Source organism: Gastrolobium bilobum, unplaced genomic scaffold (assembly GCF_033153095.1).
Source record: "Gastrolobium bilobum isolate Gb01-03AN ecotype WA unplaced genomic scaffold, APGP_CSIRO_Gbil_v1 utg69714, whole genome shotgun sequence".
Taxonomy (NCBI): Eukaryota; Viridiplantae; Streptophyta; class Magnoliopsida; order Fabales; family Fabaceae; genus Gastrolobium; species Gastrolobium bilobum.
Genome location: NW_026897650.1, coordinates 40,648 through 67,308, shown reverse-complemented (window position 1 = coordinate 67,308; position 26,661 = coordinate 40,648). Strand labels below are relative to the sequence as shown.

At 33.7% G+C, this 26,661-nt stretch overlaps 1 protein-coding gene across 5 annotated transcripts; it reads left to right on the top strand.

Annotated features, from left to right (window-relative positions):
- The first annotated feature begins 15,260 nt into the window (after positions 1-15,260).
- On the top strand, positions 15,261-21,185 carry LOC133308969 (vacuolar cation/proton exchanger 5-like). 5 transcript variants are annotated; one of them, XM_061509699.1, is made up of 12 exons: positions 15,261-15,415; positions 15,736-15,775; positions 16,229-16,489; positions 16,572-16,639; positions 16,728-16,756; positions 17,191-17,387; positions 17,472-17,684; positions 18,043-18,177; positions 18,845-18,961; positions 19,096-19,149; positions 20,698-20,814; positions 20,964-21,185. In XM_061509699.1, the coding sequence occupies exons 3-12, from the start codon at positions 16,229-16,231 to the stop codon at positions 21,057-21,059; spliced, it is 1,287 nt and encodes a 428-aa protein (XP_061365683.1). In that variant the 5' UTR covers positions 15,261-15,415; positions 15,736-15,775; the 3' UTR covers positions 21,060-21,185. The 5 variants fall into 5 exon arrangements, with proteins under 5 accessions (XP_061365683.1, XP_061365682.1, XP_061365681.1 ...); XM_061509698.1 differs by having other exon boundaries at positions 15,261-15,629; positions 16,572-16,621; XM_061509697.1 differs by having other exon boundaries at positions 15,261-15,629; positions 18,046-18,177.
- Positions 21,186-26,661: the final 5,476 nt, after the last annotated feature.

Below are 26,661 nucleotides of genomic sequence, written 5' to 3'. Positions count from 1 at the left end.
AATAAGAATTATATTCTCATTTCACCACCAAAAAAGAAAATTCTCGTGGCTAAAAAAAGAAGACAAATTTTGCTCATAATGAAAACCAAATTTTGGTTATTTGTATCAATGGTAATAAAATCGGATCGAACCGGCTGGGTTGACCCAAGAATCGGTAAACTAGTCATAACCGGTTCAGTTAAAATAACGGACCGGCCATGCATCAGAACTGTTGCGACCTGGCCGGTTTTCATGAAAATCAGTAACCCGGTCGGTTAACCGGTGACCCAGCCTGGTTCCAACAAAATTCCAATTTTTTTTCAAATAAAAATCATAATGGACATATTTGAATATTTTTTTGCTTGTTGACTTACTTAAGTTATGTATCTACAACACTAATATTATCTTAATTATGCACTATGCAAAAAAATTTGATTTGATTTATAGTTAGAGATGTCGTTTACTGAACCTGAAGCCCTGTATCACGATTATTAAATTTTTGTTTGATCCTTTATTGGATAATAATATGTGATTTATTATTTTTTATATTAAAATATTTGAAATTTTTATCATTTTTTTTATATATTTGAATATGTTTATAATTCTTAATATAAATTATAGAATTTCATATAATTATCAAGCCATGCGATTGAATCAGTGACCCAATGATCTAGTACCTAGATCAAGTCAATGACCGGGCCGATTTTAATAACATCTATATAAAATTATTCGCTGCATACGTATTCTGCTTTTATATAGGGAAACATCCCACGTAGGGTTTTTGACTCCTATGTTTACTTTCAATAATTCTTCAAGCCTTTTGATAAGGACAGTGGAAGATACACTGAACTCTCTCAATTTATAGGTATGCATATATATAGGTATATACTATTCTCCAATGTATAATATTTGTTATTCAAAAAGATAGAATTGGGTAAGAATTCAAGTTGTAATGCTTTCAATTATATAATTAAAGAAATAAAGCGAACATCATCGTTTAAAAAAAATATGATGCCCATTCAAAGAGGTTGGGAGATTTTTCGTAGCCTTAGAGAGATACCGATATATAATCCCATTCAAATTTTAAGTTATTAAAAAAAAATATGATGCCCACAGGGAATTTTAGTGGCAATGCATATCCCCCATTTCATTATCCAGAGGTTGGCTTGAATGTATTTGTCAATGAGTTCATGAGTTCTGCCATATCAATGAGTGGGATTTGGCTGTCTAATTAATTAAGATAATTAAGTGGGGATCCATTAATACAATTATGATTAATACTCTTTTAGGCAAAAACTTGGCCTCAATCTTTTCTTGAATTATTTAATGGATTTGGTGACTGTTGCCTATCACTTGGTCAAATCCCAACTTCATTATCCAATCACGTTTAAGAAGAATGCTGCCATTATACTTTTTACTCTCATGATTGAATAAATTTTTCGTGCAAGTGTTGCACTGAAGACTTAGTGCAACTGACCAATGAGAGCATCAAACATCAGCCAACACGCATTAGAGGTGAGAGAATATTGATTGACGTGTGATGTTCCCATCGATCGGTTGCACCAAAGATTTATTTTTATTTAAGTTCACCTAATCAACGAGTACCTTTTTCCTCTTCTCCTTATAATTTATGTTGCATCCATACTTTAAAAAATCTGAAGTGTTGTATCCTACACCCAGACACTCTGATACGCTCCGACATCTATAATATTTAAATTTTCATTACATATAATAAAAAAATTGATCAATATTTTACCAAATTGGCATAATAAAAATTAAAAAGGATACCGAATAAATCTCATTGGAGTGTGTAAGATAATTTCAATTTCAAAATATATGTTTCTTTGCAAAATTGATGGATATTATAAGTTTATTTCATTTTTTGGTTAAATTATTGAATATTAAATATAGGGATAGGTTATTCTACCTAGGGTTGGCAAAACGGGCCAACCCGGCTCGACCCGACCCAACCCGCATACAACCCGAAAAAACGAGTCGGGTTAGGGTTGGCTCGAAAAAAAAAACGAGCCAGAAAACTCAACCCAACCCGACCCGAGTCGGGTTAGGGTTGGCTCGCGGGTTGGCTTAAAATATGACTCGTGAGTTGGCTTGAAAAAATAGCTCGCGAGTTGGCTCGAAAATTGGCTCGCAGGTTGGCTCTTTTTTAGCTCATTTAAATGAACCTGTAGTATTAATGCACCAGCCATGTGGCTTCCATAAGCTTAAACAAAGGGTTACAAAATGAGAAATATAGAATGGTAGGTAAATGTAGAAAGAAAAAGTGGTAGATAAAATAACATATCCCTTAAATATAATATACATTATATAAATTAAAAATATTATTGTTGGAAATAATATTGTATTATTATTGTTTTATTTTTTTAGTTCTAGAAGCTTCCTTGGACTTAGGCCAATTAGCCTTAATAAATAGAAATCTCTCTTGCACAGTTATACACAATTCAATACAATGCAATATTCATATTTTCTATATTCTTTAAGTTGGTACCAGAGCTTGTGTTATGGGAAACCTTGCTTTCGTAGAAAAATCCTTGTTGTGCGTCATTCTAGAAAATCGTCTGTGTTGTGCATCGTACCAGCAACTCTCTTTCAGTTCCTCAACCTTAGATTGTCAGAAAAAGTCACCGTTCATCGCCAGAAACCTCTGTTAGCCACTGTTCACCGTCAACAGTCAGTCGGAGCACTTTTTTGGCAACTTTTTCGGCAAACGACCACGCGATCAGAACCACTTTGAGGAGACACATCTAGTCGTCCAAGCGCCGCCTCTATCGGAGCTCCAACCTTCCGGTGGAAGTTTCTGTCGCCGTCCTCGCTTTTCCGGGGTGTGAGAAAGTGTCTGGTCACCTTTCCGGGCCGGACCACCACCATCTTGTTTATCTTCTCTTCCTCTTTCCAATATCTCCTCTATTTGATTTATCTTCACGAATTGATCTCCTCTATATTGCAACACGAACAATCTCCTTATAGAGGTTGACCTATGGTAGACCTTTCAGAGGGAATGAGTTGTAACGCCCGGCCACTTGCAAGAATCAATGACTGTCCACACACACTAACACGAGTCTATTCAGTGTGCTTTGTCCTCACTCGCACACTTCCCGGGAAAACTTCCCAGGAGGTCACCCATCCCAGAATTGCTCCAAGTCAAGCACGCTTAATTGTGGAGTTCTTCCGATCCGGGCTACCGAAAAGTAGATGCATCTTGTTAGTATAGGTAGTACCAATTAATTCTTATAAGTCATTCCTAACTGTACCGTCTCATACCAGCACAGTCTCTGGAATCCCTCTCTTTCGAGTGTTGATTCGATTCATTCATAAACCCCCAAGCTGCAAGATTTGGCATGAGCCGCTCATTGTCCGTGCCCTTTCGCACCGACGATCACTCCCTGCCCTTGGCAGCTCTTGGGATGTTACATGCCCACCAGCTTCCGCCTGGTTCGTCCTCGAACCACACCGTACTGGAAGAGAGGCCTGCTTTGATACCACTTGTAACGCCCGGCCACTTGCAAGAATCAATGATTGTCCCCACACACTAACACGAGACTTTTCAGTGTGCTTTGTCCTCACTCGCACACTTCCCGGGAAAACTTCCCAGGAGGTCACCCATCCCAGAATTGCTCCAAGTCAAGCACGCTTAACTGTGGAGTTCTTCCGATCCGGGCTACCTAAAAGTAGATGCATCTTGTTAGTATAGGTAGTACCAATTAATTCTTATAAGTCATTCCTAACAGTACCGTCCCATACCAGCACAGTCTCTGGAATCCCTCTCTTTCGGGTGTTGATTCGATTCATTCATGAACCCCCAAGCTGCAAGATTTGGCATAAGCCGCTCATTGTCCGTGCCCTTTCGCACCGGCGATCACTCCCTGCCCTTGCTAGCTCTTGGGATGTTACATGAGTGGTGAGTGGGCACTCTTTCATTTTCAGGGAAATAACCTTATCTCAGTCTTTACAATCACCAAGTGAAGACCAGAGAGGCTGATGACTAAAATATATACAAGAAATCCTAACCTTAATCTAAATGAGCTCTATGTTTCTTGGACTCTTCTTATGCTCTAGACTCAATTAGGCTTGAGCAAAACCCAACACGAATCAATTGGAATACCTCAAAATAAAATAAAATATTGTAGTGCTGTTTAGTAATTGTAACATAAACATTTTATGGAAATATGATTTTAATATTTGATACTTATATTTCACAATATGAAATGAATAAAGTAATTTTGTTAAAAAATATTTTAATCTCTATTACGGAATTAACATTACTTGGAATTGGAACAACAGATCGAGTGACTATATTAACGGTTTTATTCTATATTAATCTAGCAAATAAAATATGGCGAAATATAATGTATTTTTTATTTTTTATTTTGCCATAAACTTGAATGCCGATTTAAATAACAAAAAATATATTATTTGAGTAATATTAAACGAGACAGAAAAAGATATAAGAGTGATACGATGTTAGATTGAATGTATATATTGCGAAGAAGAATATGCATATTCAAAAGTAAATTTATTAAAAAAAATTATATAATATGAAAGTATTGTTTATGCAACATCATCTTAAAAAAGGACTCCAGACTAATTTTCATAAATCCCTTTTCTTTTTTAATATTTATCAATATCAATTAAAAAATTGTGAATTTTTTAAGGGAATAACTACTGTCATCTTAAAGTATATAAGCTTATATCATTTTAGATCCTAACCGTTGATTTTCGTCCATCAACGGTTATAATATATTGAAAAAAATTATTAATTAATTAATAATAAATTTGGCCCATTAAGTTTGACCCAATAAATTATAACCGTTGATGGACGGAAATCAATGGTTAAGATCTAAAATGATATAAGTTTATATCCTTTAAAAGATAGATGTTTTTTCCATTTTTTAAATAATCAAAATAGAAATCTTCAATAATACCACGCGCTCATTTTCTTCAATTTTTCAGTGTCTCCTAATTTATTGTTAAATATTCAGGTACTTAAAAAATAATTTGGTTTTAATCTTCTATATTTATTTGGGTTGAGGAAAAAAATACAGAGCATTTCGTAATTTTTATTTTTTTAAATGAATTTTTTAAAATATCTTATATTATTTTCCCTAAATCTAATACGATATTATTTTGGAATTGTAAAAATTACTTTTATATTTAAGGAGAGGAGTGAGACTAAACTTTAGAATGTTTGATTCATCCTCGGTTAAACCATAACTTTTTGTCCCATTTGATATTCTTTGGAATATAATTTCAATCGGTGTGATCCGTGTCACAAGACACAACCCCAAAGCGACATTTCTTCTTTTTTTAAATTTCGTATAACTTAAAAAGAAAAGTATATGAACCAACCAAATTATGCTATTTTGATTCACAGCCTTATAAAAAAATAGCAAAAATATTTTCCTTCTATTTTTCTCAATCAATATTAATTATGAATTTTTTCTAATATAGTCTGAATTGTGCAAATTCATTAACTGATTATAATTGATGTACACAGATTTTTCATCAATTATTTGATAAATCCATATAATGTATTTGAAAGATATTATAGTAAAAGTATAATAAATATAGAGAAGTGAATATTTATAATAAAGGAAGAAAATATTTTTTTTAAGGGTTATATTTATAAAGGAAACAAATTTTTAGCACAACAAAAGAGTGGTGAGTTTCACGTCTATTTTTTCTCTCTCTTTTTACCTGTGTGAGTTCCATTCGCAATTTTATTTTTACTATAAAAGATAACTATTTTCTTATGACGTAAGAAAATTACTTCTTTTTTTAAAGGGTATAAACCAATCAAATCGGGTCGCATAACATAATCTAGTGAGTGGAGAGTAGGGGTGTAAATGGGCTAGGCCGGCCTACAGGGGCCTTCGGCATCGCCTATATTAGGTCAGACTTGGCCTATTATAAATAGTAAATTAAAAAGGACTAGATTTTAAAAAAAAAACCTATTTAGAAAATAGGTTATAACATTTTTTGTACATGTCGGGCCTATAAGCCTACAAGCCGGCCTATATCATATTATTTATTTAAAATATAATAAATAAAATTATAATTTAATAATTTTGAATAATAAAATAATATTATTTTAGTTATGCTTTTAATTGTTGAATGTTTAATAGGCTTAAACAGGCTAACAGTCCTAGGCCAAGGCTTTTATTTTTTAAATATAGGTCAGACCAGACTTGTAATTTAGGGCCTACACAGGATAAAAGGTCAGGCCATATCCAATATTTTTTACAAGAACATGACCTATTTAAGTCAAAGTCTAGCTTAACTTAGTTTATATACACCCTAGTGGAGAGTATTTTGAATATAATGGTGGTATAGAGAATTTGGTGCGATAGTAAATTTTATACTAAGTTTGACTAACAAGATTTAATGTAAAGTACAAAAGTAATTTTTTATTCTCTTTCTTCAAAAAAACAAATTACTATATCGTTAACTCTCGTAGGTTAATCGTTGGTATTATAAATTTTATCCTAGTAAGTAGTAACTGTTGAAATGGGGTGCCACCAACACTTGGTATCAGAGCCAACCTCTGTGTCATCCCCGATGACAGGCTCCCTGCCCGATGGTGGCAGCTTAAAGGAAACTCTTCTAGTTTCTTCCAAAGAGAGGGTAAAGATAGTAATGATATTATACGAGGTGAGTAGGAGAGGAACTTCTCAAACCATGGATAACACAAACAACCCTGATAACTCCCAGCCTATTATGTTACAATCTTCCTTGTCTCTTCCTAAACACATCCCCTCAAAGATCTCCTCAAAAATAGAAAACCTTATAGAGTACTCTTATGTCCCTGAAGATGCAAAAATCCTTGAAACAGTACCACCTTTGCTCAGTCCTTATAACATCTTTAAAAGACAGAGATCTGTGTTTAAAAGCATTACTAAGTTGATCTCTACCAAGAGACCAACAATGAAGGAATATGTTCAGTCTTCCAGAATGGATCAGTGTGAGTTACAAGCCACTTCTCAGGAGCAGTATGTAGATCTGGAGATTCCTACGGAGTTAATCACTCACTGGAGACAAGAAGGCTATACTGCACTCCATTTTGGTGCAATAAGACTAATCCTTTCACTTCATGGAAGGAAAGGTCTGCCAGTTACAGCTCGTGTTGCTCTGCTAGACTCTAGCTTCATCCATTATGAAAATGTTGTGATTGGAACTGTGTTGACAACTCTTCATGCGGGAACTGTGGTTTTAACCATCTTTCCAAATTATAATGTGAGCTTGAAAGATAGAACCTTGCCAAAAAGGTTGAAGGTGCAGATACAGCTTACAGGAGCTGATCAAGTCTCTGAGGCTTATGCAGCAACTCTTCATCATCAGATGATCTATAGACTTCAAGATCATGCTGTTGATCTTCCCCAGCTGCCTAATAGCCACAATGATGCTCTGTTTGTTATAGCCAAAAATCTAGAAGATACACCTTCCATCATCCAGATTCCGAGAAAGATATCTCGAGGAGAGCTTACAGAATTGATTCCTTTAGAATGGCTGACTAATTATGAAAAGATTCATAAAGCCAGCAAATCCATCCAGTCTCATGAGGCGAGTTTCAGAAGATCTGTAGATGGAACTGTCAGGACAATCTTCAAGAAGCCTGATGCAGCAGCCATCAGTTCTACTCTTCCTATCTTCCAGTCTATGATGATATCTCCATGTTATAAAGAAGATTGGATCCCTGTCCATGGGATAATGCCAGATGGATCCCCCATTTATACTGATCGTATTGATGGTCATTTCATATGGGATGTAGATCCTAATATGTGTGATCCTGAGTGTGATTGTTGGATGCACACAGGAGATACTTCAGATGAAGAAGAAGATGAAGAAGAAGAAACAAGGAGTCGCAGGCGGCGTTGTAAACCACCTCCTCCTGTTCAAAGAAGATCTGACCCAGACAATGGTCCATGGGTAGGCATTAAGACTCAGAAAAACCCTGAACCTCTTTGGATCTATAAGAGAGGTCTAGAGATTCTGAGAGAAGAAGGACTACTTCCTCCTGAACCACCAAATGACTCTAACCTTATAACCTGGTCCCCAAAACACTAGCCTAAACCCATACCTTGTATGATGTTTTCACCACATGATTTTCCTCCTTTAGAGAGACATACCGACCCAACCACAAAGATCACCACTAAGCCTGTGATTCATCAAGGAGAAGTCCAGTCAGATGGAAAGCTGAAGCCCTTAAGCCAAGCTGAAGAAGTTCTCAATTGCAGACTGAAAATGCTAAAGCCCAGAATTCTATTCTGAAAAGACTCGACACTAAGGTTGAAAAGATTTGTAATCAGATGGATACAGTCGAGGATCGTCTGCAACATCTCTCAAAGAAGATGAGAAAGCATTATAAGTAGAACATGCAGCAGATAGCCCAGCTTGAAGAAGAAATCAAAAAGCTAGGCTTTACTCCAGAAGCAAATATGAGAGATAGGGAGATAAGGAGGCTGAAAGCAGAGATTCAAGATCTGGAAAGAATCATTGAACAAAACATCAGATCCTAGCAAAAGCCAGAACCAACCAAAAGCTACAATCCCTTTTTGCCACCTCCTATGCCAAATTATTATTCTCCTTTCCAAAAACCATCAGAATTTTGGACCAACCCTCATCCTCCAAAACCTTGGACTTTTCCAACTAGCCAGCCTTATGACCAAAAGCCTAGAAGAGAAAGAGAAAGTAGAGAAAGAGGAAAACAACCTTCTACTTCTAGAAAACATTCATCTAGAACTAGAATGGAAACAACTCCTTCCTTGTCCTCGGACTCTACAGATCGTATAAATAATCCCAGTTCTTCAAAGAGAACTTTTGAGACTGTAGATCTCAAAGAAAAATTTTCCATAACCCAAACAGAACCCCAAGACACAGATGATTCTCAATCCTCTGAAACCACAGAATCCTCCTCATCCTCTTCAGATGAATCCCAGAATTCTGAAGAAGCCTTTGAACCAAACTATCAAACACTTGAAACCACACTTGAAACCACCCTGGAAACTTCTGAAGAAGAACAATCAGATGAGATAGATTCTTCTGAGACAGATTCTTCTGATCTTTCAGAAGCCAATTATGCCAATATTACTAGCATACTGATGGCTAGAACTGCAGAATCCAGAGTTGAAACATACTATGATTCTCCTGAATCTGAAGCAGGTAATGCTACTAGTGGAAATCAGCCAAAGAAGCCAACCTCTGGAGGACCTTGGTTTACATTTGATGATATTTCTCCACACCTATGGAGAAAGAGACTTCTAGAATTTGGAGCATGGATCGATACTAAGCTGTTAGCTGCTGATGCTGATCCCTACAAGGTGATGGAAGAATTTTGCTCCAGAATGATTGGTTCTCTGAAAGAATGGTATCATAACTTGGGAAGTGTCAGACAAGATCAACTTCACCAAGTAGGTACTTCCTCTGGTATGCTAGGAGTTCTTCACCAAGAATTTATTGGAGATGGAGACATAATTGACAAGAAAAACATGCAAGAGTTTTTTGAAATGAAGTGCTGCTCTTTGAAGATAAAAGATCTAGAAAAGCATTTTAAAAGAATGATGCAGAAATTCTATTTGCTGAATGGATACAATGATCCAAGCCTCAAAAACACTTATGTGGCCTCTCTTCCTAAAGAAATTCAGCCAGAGCTTAACAGGATGGCGATTGCTCAAGGGAAAGATTTCACAGCCCTCACTATGGGCCAGATTCACCAGCTGACTCTTGAAGCGGTGGATAAACTCTGCAAGCAGCATAAGTATATGACTGACCTGATAAATCAGAGGTCAAAGTACACTCAAGCCTGTAAGAAGCCTTATCTGGAGATAAAATGCAAAGATAGCAATTGTGATTGTGGGCCAAAGAAAAAGAACCATTTCAAGAAGTATAATCTGAAGCAAAAAGGCGGAAACAAAAAGAACCAAAAACAATATAGGTTCTTCAAGAAGAAGAAGTTTCGGGGAAAGAATAAAGGCCAGAGATGTTTCATTTGCAAAAAGAAAGGTCATTTTGCAAAGAACTGCCCCAACAAATCAGATAAAGCAGTAAAAATGATAACTGCTTTGAATCTTGACGAAAGAGATGCAGAATCTTTGTACTCAGAACAAAGCACTGGAGATGAAGACACTGTCTTTGCACTACAAGATTCCTCCTCTAATTCTGATAGTGATGTTCCAGTTTTTACTATAAATGAAGTATTCTACATCAGTCTAGAAATACCTAAGCCCAATGTAGAAGTTCATATTTTATCATCCAAATTCAGTCATCCTAAAAAGGTGATTGCATTCAAGGATACTGGTGCTGCAAGATCGATGATGGATCCCAAGATCTTACCTCCTGAAGCATGGAAAAAGGAGACAACTTATTTTATAGTTGCTGATGGCAAAGCATTCAGAACCAATTTGATCACTAAACATCCTATAGGGATAAGATTTTTTCCTGAATGTGTTATCTGGACAAACGTAATTGCACTCCTCTGCCGGATAAAGATATTTTGATAGGCATGGATGTCTACACTAAAGTCAAAAAGCTTCAAATCCTTCCTCAAGGGATAAGATTCAAAAGAGATTTCAAGCCTTATTCAGAAATCTCAAGATTATATGCTCTTTCCGAAACTCCTCCTGAACTTGATGATATCAAAGGGAAACTGTTACCTCTGTGTACAGAAAATCATGGGGAATCTCTCACCCAAATCCTCTGTGGAGGAATGAAGACTTTTTTGTACAGCTTCCCTTCAAGCTCAATGTAGATATTAATCCAACCAAACCAACTCATCCAGGAATGTCCCCATCAGACCTTATATTGGCTAGAATTGAATGCCAAGAACTGCTAAAGCAAGGACTGATAGAGCCTACCAAATCTCCATAGGCATGTCAAGCCTTTTATGTGGAGAAAAGGTCAGAAAAAATTCGAGGCAAGAAAAGATTAGTGATGGACTATAGGCCTCTAAATCATTTTTTGCAGGATGATAAGCTCCTATTCCAAAGGTTGACACACTTCCTATCCTTTTTAAGGATGCTCATATCTTTTCCAAGTTTAATTTGAAAGCAGGTTTTTGGCAACTTGGATTAGATCCTGCTGATAGATACAAGACTGCTTTCTGCATTCCGAATGCCTAATACCAATGGAAAGTGCTTCCATTTGGTCTCAAAGTGGCTTTTTCTCTTTTCCAGAAAGCAATGACCAGAATTTTTGCTCCACTTTTAGATACAATTCTTATCTACATTGATGATGTTCTTCTTTTTTCTAAAAATATGGAAGAACACAGGAAACTGCTCAATCAGTTTGTAGAACTAGCTAATCAATACGGACTTATGCTCTCCGAGAAGAAGATCCATATTGCCCAAACTGAAGTTGATTTTCTGGGAATGCATTTCTCAAAAGGAATGTACCAGCCACAACCACACATTGCAGAAGGACTTGCAGAATATTCTGATGAAAATCTCACTTTTAAACAGATTCAACAGTTTTTAGGAATTGTTAATTATGTGAGAGATTTCATTCCTAATGCAGCAAAGTATACCAGTGTACTGTCCAAGCTGTTAAAGAAAAATCCTCCTCCGTGGGGTCCAGAACAAACTCAAGCTGTCAAGGAACTAAAGAAGATTGCTCAGAATCCACCAACCCTGAAGATTCCCAGTACTGGTAAAAGAATTCTTCAGACAGATGCTAGTGATCATTTCTGGGGAGCGGTTCTCATTGAAGAAGCTGAAAACAAGAAGTACTATTGTGGACATGCAAGTGGTCAATTTACAGATGCAGAACTCCATTACCATACCACTTATAAGGAAGCCCTGGCAGTCAAAAATGGAATCAAGAAATTTGATTTCTATCTTCAAGGTCACAATTTTGAAGTCCAGATGGACAATTCTTCTTTTCCGAAAATCCTGGAATTCAAGAACAAAATGCGACCAGATCCTCAAATCCTCAGGTTAAAAGATTGGTTTTCCAGATATGATTTCACTGTCAAACACATCAAAGGAAGCCATAACATTATCCCTGACCTCTTATCTAGACCTTCCAGATTAACCAAACCAAAAGCCCCTGTCCAGGTCATTTCTAGCATAGCCAGTGTTCCATTTCCTCTGATATACATGAATGAACCATTACCTAGAACAACCAAACAAAAAAGAGTCTATCCTCCAGAATTAGGCCAACCTACCTCAGTCTACCAGATCCGAAAGTTTGCCAAAGACTTTTATTTTTATTACTGTTATAAGGTAGGAAAAGAAAAAACACAAGAAATTATTCCCTTTGTCTTTAACCCAGAAATTCCTTTCCTGCACATCCTAGAAGTTTTTCCAGCCATAGGATGGGATATTTCAGAAAACACACTCTGGTGCATTTGGTGTCTCAGTTAATTATTCAGTTCCTCTTGCTCTTAAAGTCCAAAGGGCTTATGAGATCCTTATAACTCCTGATGCAGTAGATGCTTTTTTATGGACTTTGTTGGAATGGTATTCTCATATACCATGGTGGAGAAAAGAACTACACAAGATTATTCTAGCCAAGGAACAAGAAGGAAAAACTGAAGAAGAGATCTCAAAGATCACTGCCATTTTCATTATTCACAGACCTTACTGGCAAAGGCCCGATGGAATTCTTTGGTCTCAGAATATTGCATATCTTTGGAGATATTTTAATGATTATCCATTAGATCCCTGTTCCAAGAAGACTTTGCTGAAACATGTCCAAGAACTTAATGGATATGTAGAACCAGAAGACCAGCCCAGTTCATCACATGACCCAGGCCCAAGTTCCTCACTAGCCCAAGATCCAATGCAAATTGATTTGATCTTTGATCCAATAGATGATGATGCAAATGCTGATGTCATGGAAGAGATAATTGAAGAAAAGGCCAAAACAGACAAACCTTGGTGGAAAAAGATGTATGGTGAGGTCCACAGAGAAGAAAGGAAAGCTCTCAACTTGTCCATTAGCACAGACACTAATGATGATGTCTAGTACACTTGTGTGGTTATGATTTAAAGTGTGTGCAATAAATCAACTTTTAGAAAAGTTGTATCAACTTTTAGAAAAGTTGTTTGTCTTATTGTATAATTATGTCTAGTGTGATGTAATTTCCTTTTTTTGTAGTTATTATGGGTTCCTTGCCTATAAAAGGAACTTGGTGTGTGCTTGTATTCTCATATCGAGTTTACAGAAAATAAAAACTTGTGTGTTTCCCTATGGATTTCTAAAGAGTTCTCTCTTCTCTCCGAAAACTTAGTATAATGTTCTTACTATAGTTACTAATCTCTGGATGAGAAAGTTAGTATGCTCTACACTTGCCCTGCAAAGGGATCCTGTGTATCAGAAAACGGACTCTGTGATGATCCAGTCTTACGGTCCTCTCATCTTTAAGGATTCATGGATGATAGTCTCCAAGGAAAGAGCTAAGAGGCTAAGGGATGCCGTGAAATGCTCATATAGATGGATGACTAGTTCATGGATTCTTAAGGATTGTGAGGCTCCCGAACACTTGGTATCAGAGCCAACCTCTGTGTCATCCCCGATGACAGGCTCCCTGCCCGATGGTGGCAGCTTAAAGGAAACTCTTCGAGTTTCTTCCAGAGAGAAGGTAAAGATTATGCGAACAATGTTATTTTCCAATATGCCACGCGGACAAGTTCTCTACAGTGCGAACAAATATTATGCGAACAATGTTATTTTCCAATATGCCACGCGGACAAGTTCGCTACAGTGCCCATCGAACTTGGTAGCCAATGATTTCATTACACGTAGCACACTTTCGCAGGAAAAACTGACTGCCACATATCCAAGTTCGCTACGACTGGTAGCGAACTTTGTAACCAATGATTTCGTGACACGTGGCATATTTTCGCAAGAAAAGCTGACTGGAGGAAGTACGCTACCAGGGGTAGCGAACTTGGTGCGCTACGTGGCACAATCTCGTTGCCCGATCAGAATTAATCTACCAATCACAATAAAAACAGAAAACGAAAGAAAATGACAATTAATTGTCATTAATGCATTAATCACAATTAATGTACCAATCACCAATCAAATTAATGTATCAATCATCATTCACAATTAATTTTGATTACAATTAATGTACCAATCACAATTAATTTTGATCGATACATTAATTGTGTTTGATGATCGGTACATTAATTGTTTGTGATACTATTGTTACAAATTCGAACGATGTTTGTGAGAGATAAAATATGCCAAATAGGTGTCATGGAGTAGATCTCTAAATTATGTAAAATAAAATAAAAAATATCTGATTTGGATATCCGAATTAAAAGTTATGGTCCTCCGAAGTGATTGGTGATTGATACATTAATTAAGATTGATACAGTCAAAAGTTAATCCCATTGGTATGCTAATTGTGATTGGTGATTGGTACATTAATTGTGAGTGGTGATTAATACATTAATTTTGATTGGTACATTAATTACAATTAGTTGTCATTTTCTTTCATTTTTTTTATTGTGATTGGTAGATTAATTCTGATCGGGCAACGAGATTGTGCCACATAGTGCACTAAGTTCGCTAGCCCTGGTAGCGAACTTCGTTCAGTCAGCTTTTCCTGCGAAAGTCTGCCACGTGTCACGAAATTATTGGCTACAAAGTTCGCTACCAGTAGTAGCGAACTTGGACACGTGACAGTCAGTTTTTCCTGCAAAAGTGTGCCACGTGTAACGAAATCATTGGCTACCAAGTTCGCTAGGCACTGTAACGAACTTTCTCGCGTGGCATATTAGGAAATAACATTGTTCGCTTAATATTTGAATAAAAAACTTGATGAACAATGATATTTTAGTCACTGTTTCCTTGATTGCTCCGCATAAGGCAATCTCATTGGTCCATATTTTTTTAAATTAAAAAAATGAAACATAAAAATAAAAAGATTTTCGATAGAAGATAAGGAGACAGACGACTTGAGTTGAAAATTATATTGCCAACGATACCAAAAGTGGTAAAAAAATAAAAAAGTTTATAGGTACTACCTTTTTTTTTTATTACTTCTTATTATTAAATCTTAATCATTAATTTTCATCAATCTAACAGTTGTAAATTATTGGGTCATACTTATTAAATAATTAATTATTAATTTTGAATAAATTATAACCAATTAAAATTTGATAATAAAAGAGAATAAGAAAAATACTTTTCCCATAAATATAACATGTAAAAAAAAATCTATGGTTTGAGTTTAGATGGGTCAAATAGCCCTAAACTTTGTATAATATTTCTTTTCCTCGACATGGCATCAAAGTTATCTCTCTTGTTACATGGGCAAAGTATGGCTTGGAACTAACATCAACCAGTGCAGTGTCCTACATTTGTTTTTCATTTGCAACAACAACAACAATTGCGCTAAAAAAACATAAAAAGCGTGTTTGGTATCAGAAAGGAAGAGACAAAATGAAGCATGTAGAAAACGGCTTCAGAGTAGGTATGAACCTTTCATTCCAACGCCCACAACAAAAACTGAAACTTTAACTGAACCCCAAAATATTTGTGTTTTCACCTTTCAATTCTTCCAACACAAAACGCCAAAAAAACCGAAATTATCACTGACGTAGTTAGTGAGGGTTTTGGTTCCTTAATACCCATTTAAATCTTAAACAAAAAATGGAGACTCGAGTTGAAGTGGAACCAACTCTTATGTAAGTATTTTGATTCTTCAAATTTATTTATTTATTTTTTCTCTGTTGTGCCTTGTCTTTCAACATATCAACTTTTCCACCCTAATATCCAGTCTTTGCATTGCAGTGCATCCAGATTCTTAGATGACTTGTCTAAGACTTGCAAGGTGTGTTCTTTCTCCCATCCTGGTAACCCCTTTGTGAAATTATTTTGAATAGGGTTAGTATTTTTATTTTTATTTTGTATTTTTAAATTTGTGTTGTCATGTTTTCATTAAGATAAATAGGAGTTTCCGAAGTTTGTGGGGTGTTTATGAATGTTTGGTTTTGTTAGACATAGTAGTAACTAAGAACTTCTTGATTTATGCATTTTTTATATGGGAGTTGCAGAACTCATTTGGCAATGCCTATTAACAGTGTGGTAGATTTGGCGCTTTTTTCATTAGAAAATTGATGGCTTGTGAATTATGAGTGAATGTTTCCTTTCAAACATTTTGAAGATATTCCTCAAGTTAGTTGCAAAACAAATGTTTTGTTGGAAATATTTGGCATGTAGACATAGTGGTAAGATGCACCAGTTCATCTAAAAAACTAGATGGTGTTCACTGTCCGTGTCACAGATGGGTTCTCCAAATGGAAGATCAATGAATAAGTCTGAGGATGAAGTTCCTTTTGGCCCTGAATTAAACTTTCAACAATCAGATTCTACTCTGGTGGATGTACATGGATCACGTTCTGAAGAATTGCAGACCGCTCATCGTCAAACGTTGAGGGGTATTATTTACAGGAGCATTCGAGTCGTAGTTTTCTCTAACAAGCTCAACTTGCTTATGTTTTTTGGGCCTCTTGCGATTCTTTTACAGAAATTAACTGGTCATCATGTGAGTTGTGGTTCATACAATCCTTTACTTTCCTGACCTTTTGGTTAAATATCTTATATTGATTTGCTAAGGTGGACTGCAGGGCTGGGTCTTTGCTCTGAGTTTATTGGGTATAATGCCTCTGGCGGAGCGGTTAGGTTATGCAACAGAGTAATATTACATGTACTCTTTAAGATTTTTGTTAAGATTTTCACTTTTTTGTGGTTTTTTATGTTATTTTTTTCTTGGTTTTATATAGGCAGCTGGCATTTTACACTGGAGATACAGGTAAAGTAATAGCATTCTACTAAATCTATCTTCTTTTAAGTCAACATAGAAATGATGCTGAAATAAGTTAAAGCACAGATATTGAATGAAATATGATCTGTGTTCAATTTGTGACTGGTTTAGGAGATGTTGATTTCATGTGTCTTGCTAACTAATTAGTAGGAGAAGCCTCTCTTAATTTTCAATTTATCATTTGACATGCTATATTTCATTTGAAAATATTGATTCCATTTACTCACTTCTATCTTACATTGTTTTAATATACTTGCTTGTACTAAATATGGATTTTAATTCTGCATGCAGTGTCTAAGTGGTTCATCTTCTATTTTGTTGTTAGTCATGTGCTTGTGGTGGTTTATTTCTCTCTCTCTCTTTGTTTTTTTTTCTTCTTGGTAATCAGTTTATTTCTCATTTTATTCTAATATACCTTGCAGTTGGGGGTCTTTTAAACGCCACATTTGGAAATGCAACAGAATTGATCATCTCAATATATGCACTGAAAAGTGGGATGACTCGGGTTGTTCAGCTTTCTTTACTGGGTTCAATTTTGTCAAATATGTTGCTGGTTCTTGGATGTGCATTCTTAAGTGGTGGGATTGTTTTTCATAAAAAGGAACAAGTGTTTAACAAGGTAGACGCATTAGTTTCATCCTCTTTGATCATGTTCCCGATTTTCATTTTATATTACCTGTAGCTGATTCAATTTGCCATGTAGTCAATGGCTACTGTGAACTTAGGATTGTTGCTGATGGCAGTCATGGGCCTACTTTTTCCTGCTGTTCTACATTACACACACACGGAGGTCGATTTGGGGAAGTCAGAGTTGGCGCTTTCAAGATTCAGCAGCTGCATCATGCTTGTGGCCTATGCAGCATATCTATTTTTCCAGTTGAAAAGTCAAAAAAATCTCTATGTCTCTGTGAACGAGGTTGGCAGTCTGATATCAAGTTTCCTTTTTGCTTCCTCAGCCATTCTTTTGTTTGTGCATATGTGGCATGTGGTATGCCATGTTATATTATTGATTTGCTTGCTCTTTAGTATATGTAATCGTAATCATAATTTTGTTCTGAATAGGAACTGAGACACATGGACTGTTTAGGCTAATAGATTTTGGACAGAATGGCATCCCCTTTAGTCTTGAACAAAGGGGCAGACAACAAAGTCACAGTAGAATTTGATATTTTCAAACAACTTGTGATTTCCTTTCTGATTCTCACTTATTTATTGTTTCTTATGCTTGACATAACTTTTTGGCACCAAGTTGTGCTAACATGATATGAATTCAGCAGGAGGGTCAGGATGGAAACAACGCAAACGATGATGATTCTCCTGATATTTCTAAATGGGAATCAATAATCTGGCTTTCAGTTATGACTGCTTGGATATCTATCCTTTCAGAATATTTGGTTAACGCTATAGAGGTGGATAATGTTCACGTTTTCCTCTTTAATATATTTGATGAAGGCTTTGAAACTTGAAATTACTAAGTAGCAGTTACTTGTTTGAGATTTTTCTTTTTTTATTTCCACCCACAATATATCTAGTCTCTGATATATACGACATAATGTATTCAGATTGTATTGTTAGAAGGTAGTGGAATCGAAGTAGATTCCTTTGACAGTTTATCTTTCCGACTGATAATTTATTCTCTACTTAGTATAGTATGTTTATATGTTTATATAAGTCTGCAAATGCTTACTTGGCAAGGACTAAGTTTTGTGTCATCATTAACAATGCCTAGAGAAAGAGGCTGATCCACGTTTGGTAGCATTATATGCTTAATCATTATTTATAGATGATATGTTCATGAAGTTAAACTATTTCTGTCCACTAGTTAATCTTGATTATGTCTTTAATCCTTTTGAATGGTATATCTTCTTCCTTGATCGTTGCCTTTGTGCTTAGCTATTGGCCATTTAAGTTGTAGCTTTGCTTGTTAAATGAAATGCCATATGTCTTGTGGGTATTTTACAAGAAAGATGACTTGTCCAATATATCAATAAATGTTTTTTATGAAATTTATGGTATGTTCTTATTAGGACATTTTCTAAGGGAATAAATCTTTTTGTTTGATCAACTGTTTTACAGGGAGCATCTACTGCATGGAAAATTCCAGTATCATTCATTAGTGTCATATTGCTTCCGTTAGTGGGGAATGCAGCAGAACATGCCAGTGCTATAATGTTTGCCATGAAAGATAAACTTGTGAGCTTTCAGTTGTTGTACGCTATATACGTGCATGCACACACGCACGCGCGCGCGCACACACACATATATATATATATATTTATATATATATATATATATATATTCACTTTAATATTTTTTATTCCTTGCAGGACATTTCCCTAGGAGTAGCAATAGGGTCATCCACACAGATATCTATGTTTGTGGTAAGTATTATTATACTATATGGATGAGACTGAATTGCTATCTAGTATTATTTTTGCTTTAGTAAATAGACAATGCTTTCTCTAATTTCAGTTTTAATGCGATCAAGTGTTTGTGTGTTGCTGTTCGTGTGCTGTATTTGTATATATAATATACGCATGCCTGTACTAAGGTTGAATTTAATTGGTGCATATTTCTGATGGAGTACAATATGCTGAAAGATTGGCATGATGACTGAATAAGAAAAAGCAAAATATAGCAGTAAAAACAAATAAAAAAATAGTATGATTGAAACAGATAGTAATGAGATAACAGAATGTATTCATTTTCTTCCTTTGTGTAGTAGTTGATGGCTAGATGGTGCATTAATGGGGTGTCATCTGGTTTTTTCATTCTTAAATTTCTCCTTGTAACAAAAGTCTGCCTTGTGAAATTTCCTTCCTTGCTTGGATGGTTTGTTCATTAACAAAAAATGAGATATGCCTCCTTACAACATTCTCTCACTCAGTTCTCTACCAGAAGCTGATAAACAAAATTATATTTCTCTCATCTACCCTCTCCCTCTTATGTTTGTCTTTTGGTCCCCCAATTTGGGTGGTCAAAGCCATGAAATTTTAGGATTGTTAGTGTTAGCGAAATATACTATAAAATCATTAATGCGGTCTTTGTCTGACAACTTAAACTTTTGGGTTGAAATTGGTTGCACTATGAGCTGTTGTGGAATTAAAGCCAGGTTTGTATCCCTCAAGGGGTGTAGTATTTTACTATACGGGTACTCAAAAGTAGCAGTGGATGACCAAAGCTCAGAGAGTTACTGTGAATGCAGTCTTAGGTGTGGCAGAGAGAGGGAGAATGTGGATGGCCACGGTGACTCTATATTTTGGCAGAATAACAACTCATGAAAATAATGAATTGTAAATGCCCCCGTCAAGTGGAGAGGTATATATAGGTGGGAAATATTCCCCCGGAGAAGGGAATCATAACCGTTTTTGCCCTATACCTCATTCCACACATGAGAACAGGCTCCACTACATGGGTGTAGTGAGCTCTGCAGGGAGTGAGAGACCTTGAGGTCCACATGTTCAGTATAGGGAGTTTGGGGTTAACCCCTTAATAAGCCTTTCTAGGCCAGCCCAAGAGTGTTGGGCCAGTGGGGGTCGGTCTAAAACTGCAGAATACATTACATGGTATCAAGAGCCTTTATGATCAAGTGGTCACGAGTTCAATCGGCATTGCCCTGATTCTATTACAGTGTATCGTCCACCTTTCAAACTTAATGTGTTGCGTGACGGAAAGTGTTAGAGGAATATAATATAAAATCATTAATATAATTTTTACCGAACAACTTAATTTTTTGAGTTGAAATGGTTCTTTTTGGCTGGTACATGATTATACAATAGACCTTATTATTTGTTCATATTTTGTAATTGACTAGTGCGAAATCGACTTTTCTAAGAATGTATACTTATGTATCAGTTTTTATGTTTTCGTCATCTTTTTTATATTCTGATGTTGTTTACTTACTTCATATTTTGCTTTTCATTATGCAGGTACCCTTTTGTGTGGTTATTGGCTGGATAACGGGGCATCCTATGGACCTAAACTTTCAACTTTTTGAGACTGCAGCATTATTTCTAACTGTTATCGTCGTAGCCTTCATGTTACAGGTTTGTATTCAAATGTTAAAAAAAAATATGAAAAATAAATTCGTGTATGAAATCATTATGGGCCTAAAACATGTAGATAATGGTAACTCTGATTTGATAATTGCTATGGTAAATGGTCTGACATTGTGACATTTATTATGCATTTGCAGGAAGGAACTGCTAATTACTTCAAAGGACTAATGCTTGTTCTTTGCTATCTGATTGTGGCAGCTAGTTTTTATGTACATGTAGATTCCTATCAGTAGGTTAGACTTGTCCTGTCAAAACAACTTCCACGTTCGCTCAATTTTTTTCTTTTTGGTTATTATGTATGTATATATTGCTGCAACCACATCATGATGACCAAAATAATTGAAAATAAAAAAAATAATTGCCACCAATGTTTATATAAAAAAAATATTGGAAAAATCTTCTATAGAAAAAAATTGATATTTAAAAAATAAGGAAGGTTATATTCACAACTTTTTTTTTTATAACTTCTTACAATCATATTTTAACACCATTGATTTTTGCCAATCAACGGTTATTATTTTTAAAAATTAAACTCATTAATTAATTATTAATTCATAATAAATGATAATCGTTGATTGACGGAAATTAACAATGTTAAGATATAGTTATAAGAGGTTGTTAAAAAATAAGTGGATTTGAGAATCGAAAGGAAAAACTGTTAGCATTTTGTTCTGTACGAAAAGTGTTAACACCTTTTTCTGTCCGTTTGAAAAAATCGCTTACCTTCAAATTAAATAATTGTATGAATCATTAATAAATTTTAACAATATTTTTTTCACTTTAAAAAAACAAAAAATTTGGTTATTGGCAAGGAAAATTAAATTGACAAATATTTATAAAAAAAAATTGTAAGAAATTTAATTTTTGTTTGATGGGGTAACTTATGATGTAATGGAAAATTCATAGCTTTGTCATTTTTTGAGAAAATATTTGTGTTGGTTAATTTTAAATTTTGAAATTATTTTTTTAAAAATTTTGAAATTATTAATTATATGTAAATTCTTTTGAAATTATTTTATATTTGAATGGATTTAGAAAAATTTAGAATTAGACAGATGGGAGAATAATATTAATTTTGAAATTTTGGAACAAATTTTTTTATGGGAAAGTATATTGAAATTTCACAAGGCTTAAGATAATATATTGTACGAAAATTCATATGATATGTACAACACATGAGTATGAAGTATTTTACCATCAACATTATAAATTATTACATGGATTTAAAATTTGCAAGATAATTATTGGACAATGAAAGCACAAAATCTCAGTTTTGAGGAATTTTAAATAACTCATTTTGAAATAAATCAAAATTGCATTGGATCTTATATAGTGTGATCATACGAATATTCTTATGATGTGCACAATATTTGAGGATTCTTTAATTATCATAAAAAAATTTATTTGTTATTTGGAAAAAATATTTGTCAAGCTGCTTGAGATAAGTTTATCTCTTGTCACTCTAAAACTACATCGTTTTGTTTATTTATTTTCTTATATTAATTGATTCACCTTTGAATCGTTATGATTCTCTTTTTCTCTCCCTTCCTTTATCACCATTGATCCATCTTTGTACGGTTATGATTTAGTGGCCGGAGATAACATTGTCTCAAGCAGCTTGAGAAACAATAAGCCCTTGTTATTTTTATATTTATAATTTTTAAGAAAGGGTTTTATGTTTCTACTTTTGCTGCATAAAAAATTTCTCTGCTACATTTATATAAAAATAAGTAGGTTTTGTTATCAAAAAAAAAAAAAAAAAAATAAGTAGGTTTCATTAATTTTTTTCTCTTCTATTTACAGGACCGACTCACTTTGATATGAGTGTTACAAACAATTAATTTTTATGGAACAAAAGTAGAAATATTTTTTCCTTTAAGAAAATACTTCATCACATTCATAAACAAATATATTACATAAGGTAAACACGATAATAATAATAATAATAATAATAAAAGAGAAATAAAAACACAGATTATTTTCGTATTTTTTTTTTAAATTTTAATTTTTTTAATGAGATTAATATTTGCTCTTTTAAAAGATATATAATTGTGTCATTTTAGTCAAAACTATTGTGTTTTATAATGAGAGAAATATAAATCATGGTAGAAAAATATGAGAGATTTTTTTTAATTTAAATATTAAATAAAACATATTAATTTTAATTAAAATGATTATTCTTTAAAACGAAAAATATTTTTCTCTTTTTTCATTTATATACTTTCTTAACACTCATAAATGAGAATTCTATCCCAATTAAAATTTTATTTTATTTTATCTTTTTTTCATTTTTTTGAGAATTTTGTATTCTTAAATTTCAAATATTTTTGTTTTCATTAATGATTTTTCTATCTACTTAAATTAAAGGAAACATTATTTACTAGAAGTTTAGAATCAACCCATTTAAAAAAGAAAAAGCCCACTATTGATAGTTAGCCCCACATATAAGAAGAAATAATATCACACAGGCTATGTAGTTACGTAGACTGGTCCAATATCACATTACAAAATGAAGTTTCAATGGGCTCTTTCTAGGCCTTACCCTTCTCCAATAGTGGCACTTTTGACGCAAACCTTCCCAAAAACAAAACACTTTGAAATAGGCTCTCTGCTGGAAAAAAAGGCATGACCAAATATGGAAAGAAAGAAAAAATTAGAGAAATTCTTATATATTTTAATATTGATTTACAAATTCATCAAAACATTAATATATAACACAAAATTAAGTCTCTACATTCAAATTAACTTTAGAATACTTTATTATAATACAATATAGATCGTTTTCTGTATTAGTTGAGAGTAGATAATAACTTTTCAAAACACTCACTCTTAAAAGTTTTCTTCTTCTTCTTCTTCTTTCTTTAGGTGAATAAAAGTTAAGTGAAAGGAGAAACTGCCTTGTTCTAAAATCAAAACATATTACAAGTCATAGCAAATATTAAGGGTGAAAATAGATTTGTTTGGACCATTTATCGTATGTCTTTATTTTGGTTTGGCTTAAATTTTTCATTAAAAACATAACAACAAGATTTGCGTAAAAATATATTATGTAAAGGTATTGAATATTCCAATAGACTTATTTTAAGATTCAAATATATTTAACCTTTAATAAGATTATTGTATTGTATATAAAATAAATAAAATTATATTAACATTAAACTAATTAAGGGTGAATTATTCTTATACCGGTACAAAATAATAAGTTTTATATTTATTTTTGGCCATTGATTCACATAACTAAAAGTTAATATAGTTTACCGGAAGAAAATAGTTAAATATAAACGGAATTATAAGTCAAAATTAAGAGTATAACTCTAAAATGATACGATTCATTAAACTATGTATACAAACATAAAGAATTAATGCTGCAAACAGGAAATAACTTAATTTTTTAACACATGGAAATAGATAAAGTCCTGTAAAAAGAAGAGGTAAAAAAGAGAAAAAAATCACATGTATACAAGAATACAAATATCTTCTGTTTATAAGAGAAACAATAAAAGGTCTAGACTAATTAAATAGACATTTGATAAATACTAAATGCCTTTTTTAATGAAAAAAATTATTATAAGTTTTTTTTCTATACATTCTTCGATAACTGTGCCACATTTTTTTTTCAGGTGGTAGAGTCCACAAGTTTATCTCTATGACATGAGATAATTTATCTCCTTTAATATGAGATTAATAAAACCCCTTTTTAATATATATTCGAACATTGTCGAACCTACAACAATTTTTTTTCTAAGACCATTTTTCTATCCCGGCATGTTTTGTAAGAGATTAAGTGGGTTTTTTTTATCCTTTTGTCCTTCATTAATTAATTAACAACCATTTTGCCCCTTATCCAAAACTATCTACCAATTTGCCCTTATTTAATCGATTAACTTGAAGATTTAATCAATTAAATGGTCAAAACTGGCAAAAATGGTTGACTTGAAGATTTAATCGATTAAATATCTCTCTTAATCGATTAAATATCCAAGTTAATTGATTTAATCGATTAAAACTTATATTTAATCGATTAAATATCTCAAATGAACGTGAAAGCATTAATTGAATGAGACAAACACGGTATTGGAGGTTATTTGAATTTTAAATTTAATGTAATAGGAGTTGATTGCTATTTGTATTTAATAAGAGCTGATTGCGTCCTATTAAATACAAAACACAATCAGCTCCTATTAAATACAAATCGCAATCAATACCTATTAAATTCAAAATTAAAATGCAAAATTCAAATAACCTCCAATACACGAAAAACTGATTGAAGATTCTGCTAAGTATTTTTATGATGAATATGCAAGATGGGAAGAGTTCGTTGTTCGCCTTGATCGCTGTCATCGTTCCGAGGTTGACAATAAGATCACTTCGCGCCGTTTTTCATGTAATAAGCAAGGTTTTCATGTGAGAGGTAGAAATGGAGCCAGGCCTGTTCATGTAAATCAATCCAGTTTCCAAGAATCGTTTTTCTTTTGTTGGTTTCTTTGTTTGTTTGGTTATCTATGCTTGTTGATTTGCTTCATATGCATGGAATCTGCTTTTGTTCATGGAGGAAATTTGACCTTTGTTGCCTGTTAGAAGATTTAATCGATTAAATCTTCAAGTGAACCATTTTTGCCAGTTTTGACCATTTAATCGATTAAATCTTCAAGTTAATCGATTAAAGATGGGCAGATTGGTAAATAGTTTTGTATAAGGGGCAAAATAATTATTAATTAATTAATAAAGGGTCAAAAAGTCAGATTAAGTGGGTTCAACATTTAATATTAAAGGGCGTTTACTCAAAAAATGTAATTTTTTGGAATATGATCGGAAAGTGAGTTTCTCGAAAATATTATCAAAAAATTATTTGATAGGCCAAAATATTTACGGTAATGTTCGTTAATTTTCTTGATGTTATATATAGTTGATAGTAAAATATTACTGGAAATATAGATTAAGGTTAATTGTGTCCCCAAAAAAAGTATTAAATATTTTCATCATATGATATTTTCAAAATACCACCCATTTGATGGTATTTAAAGATAAAAATTTTCTTCATAAACATAAATACTTGGAATTTGATTTTTTCGAGAAAATTTTTATAATTCTTGTACCAAACATGAGTAAATCGAATTTCCAATTTTACTTTCTTAGGATTTTAAAATTTTATCTTCTATCAAATATCTCCTTAAAGATTTAATATCTCACGAGATAAAATTATTTGATACACAAATATAAAATTATATGGCATTTATATTTATTTTTTTCTCTTATCGTGATTTTATATGAGTGTACATATTTTTACGTGTACTTATGGAATAATTGTCTTCTGTAACACGTAAAACATCACACTCTACCATTGAGTGAATATTTAGTGATCTCAATGCCATTGTGTGCCGGAAAGAGAGAGAAATAGAGAAGAGAGGAGAGAGGAAAAAGAAAAGAAGAGAGAAAGAAAGAAACAAGGGAACAATCTCATATTTTTTCCCTACCATTATATCCCCCACCTTTAATTTCACACTTTCCAAAATCCTCACCCCATTTATTTTCTTCTTCGTGATGATGGAAGGGATGACGTGGTACTGGGACCAAAAAAGTTTTCCAGGATCTCATGTCGTTAATGCAAGAGTCCAGAGAGTTCATAATTGAACTACGAATTTTTTTTTAGTTGCTTTGAATGCGAAAAAATTATCACACTCTTGCCATTGTGAATGTGAAAAAATAATCACAGATCATGTGAACTACTATTAAAATAAAAGAAAGTTTAATTTAGCATACTCTTGCCATTGTGAATGTGACAAAATTATCATAGATATGTGTGACATAAATTATTATTTAGGCTACTGTCTCTTC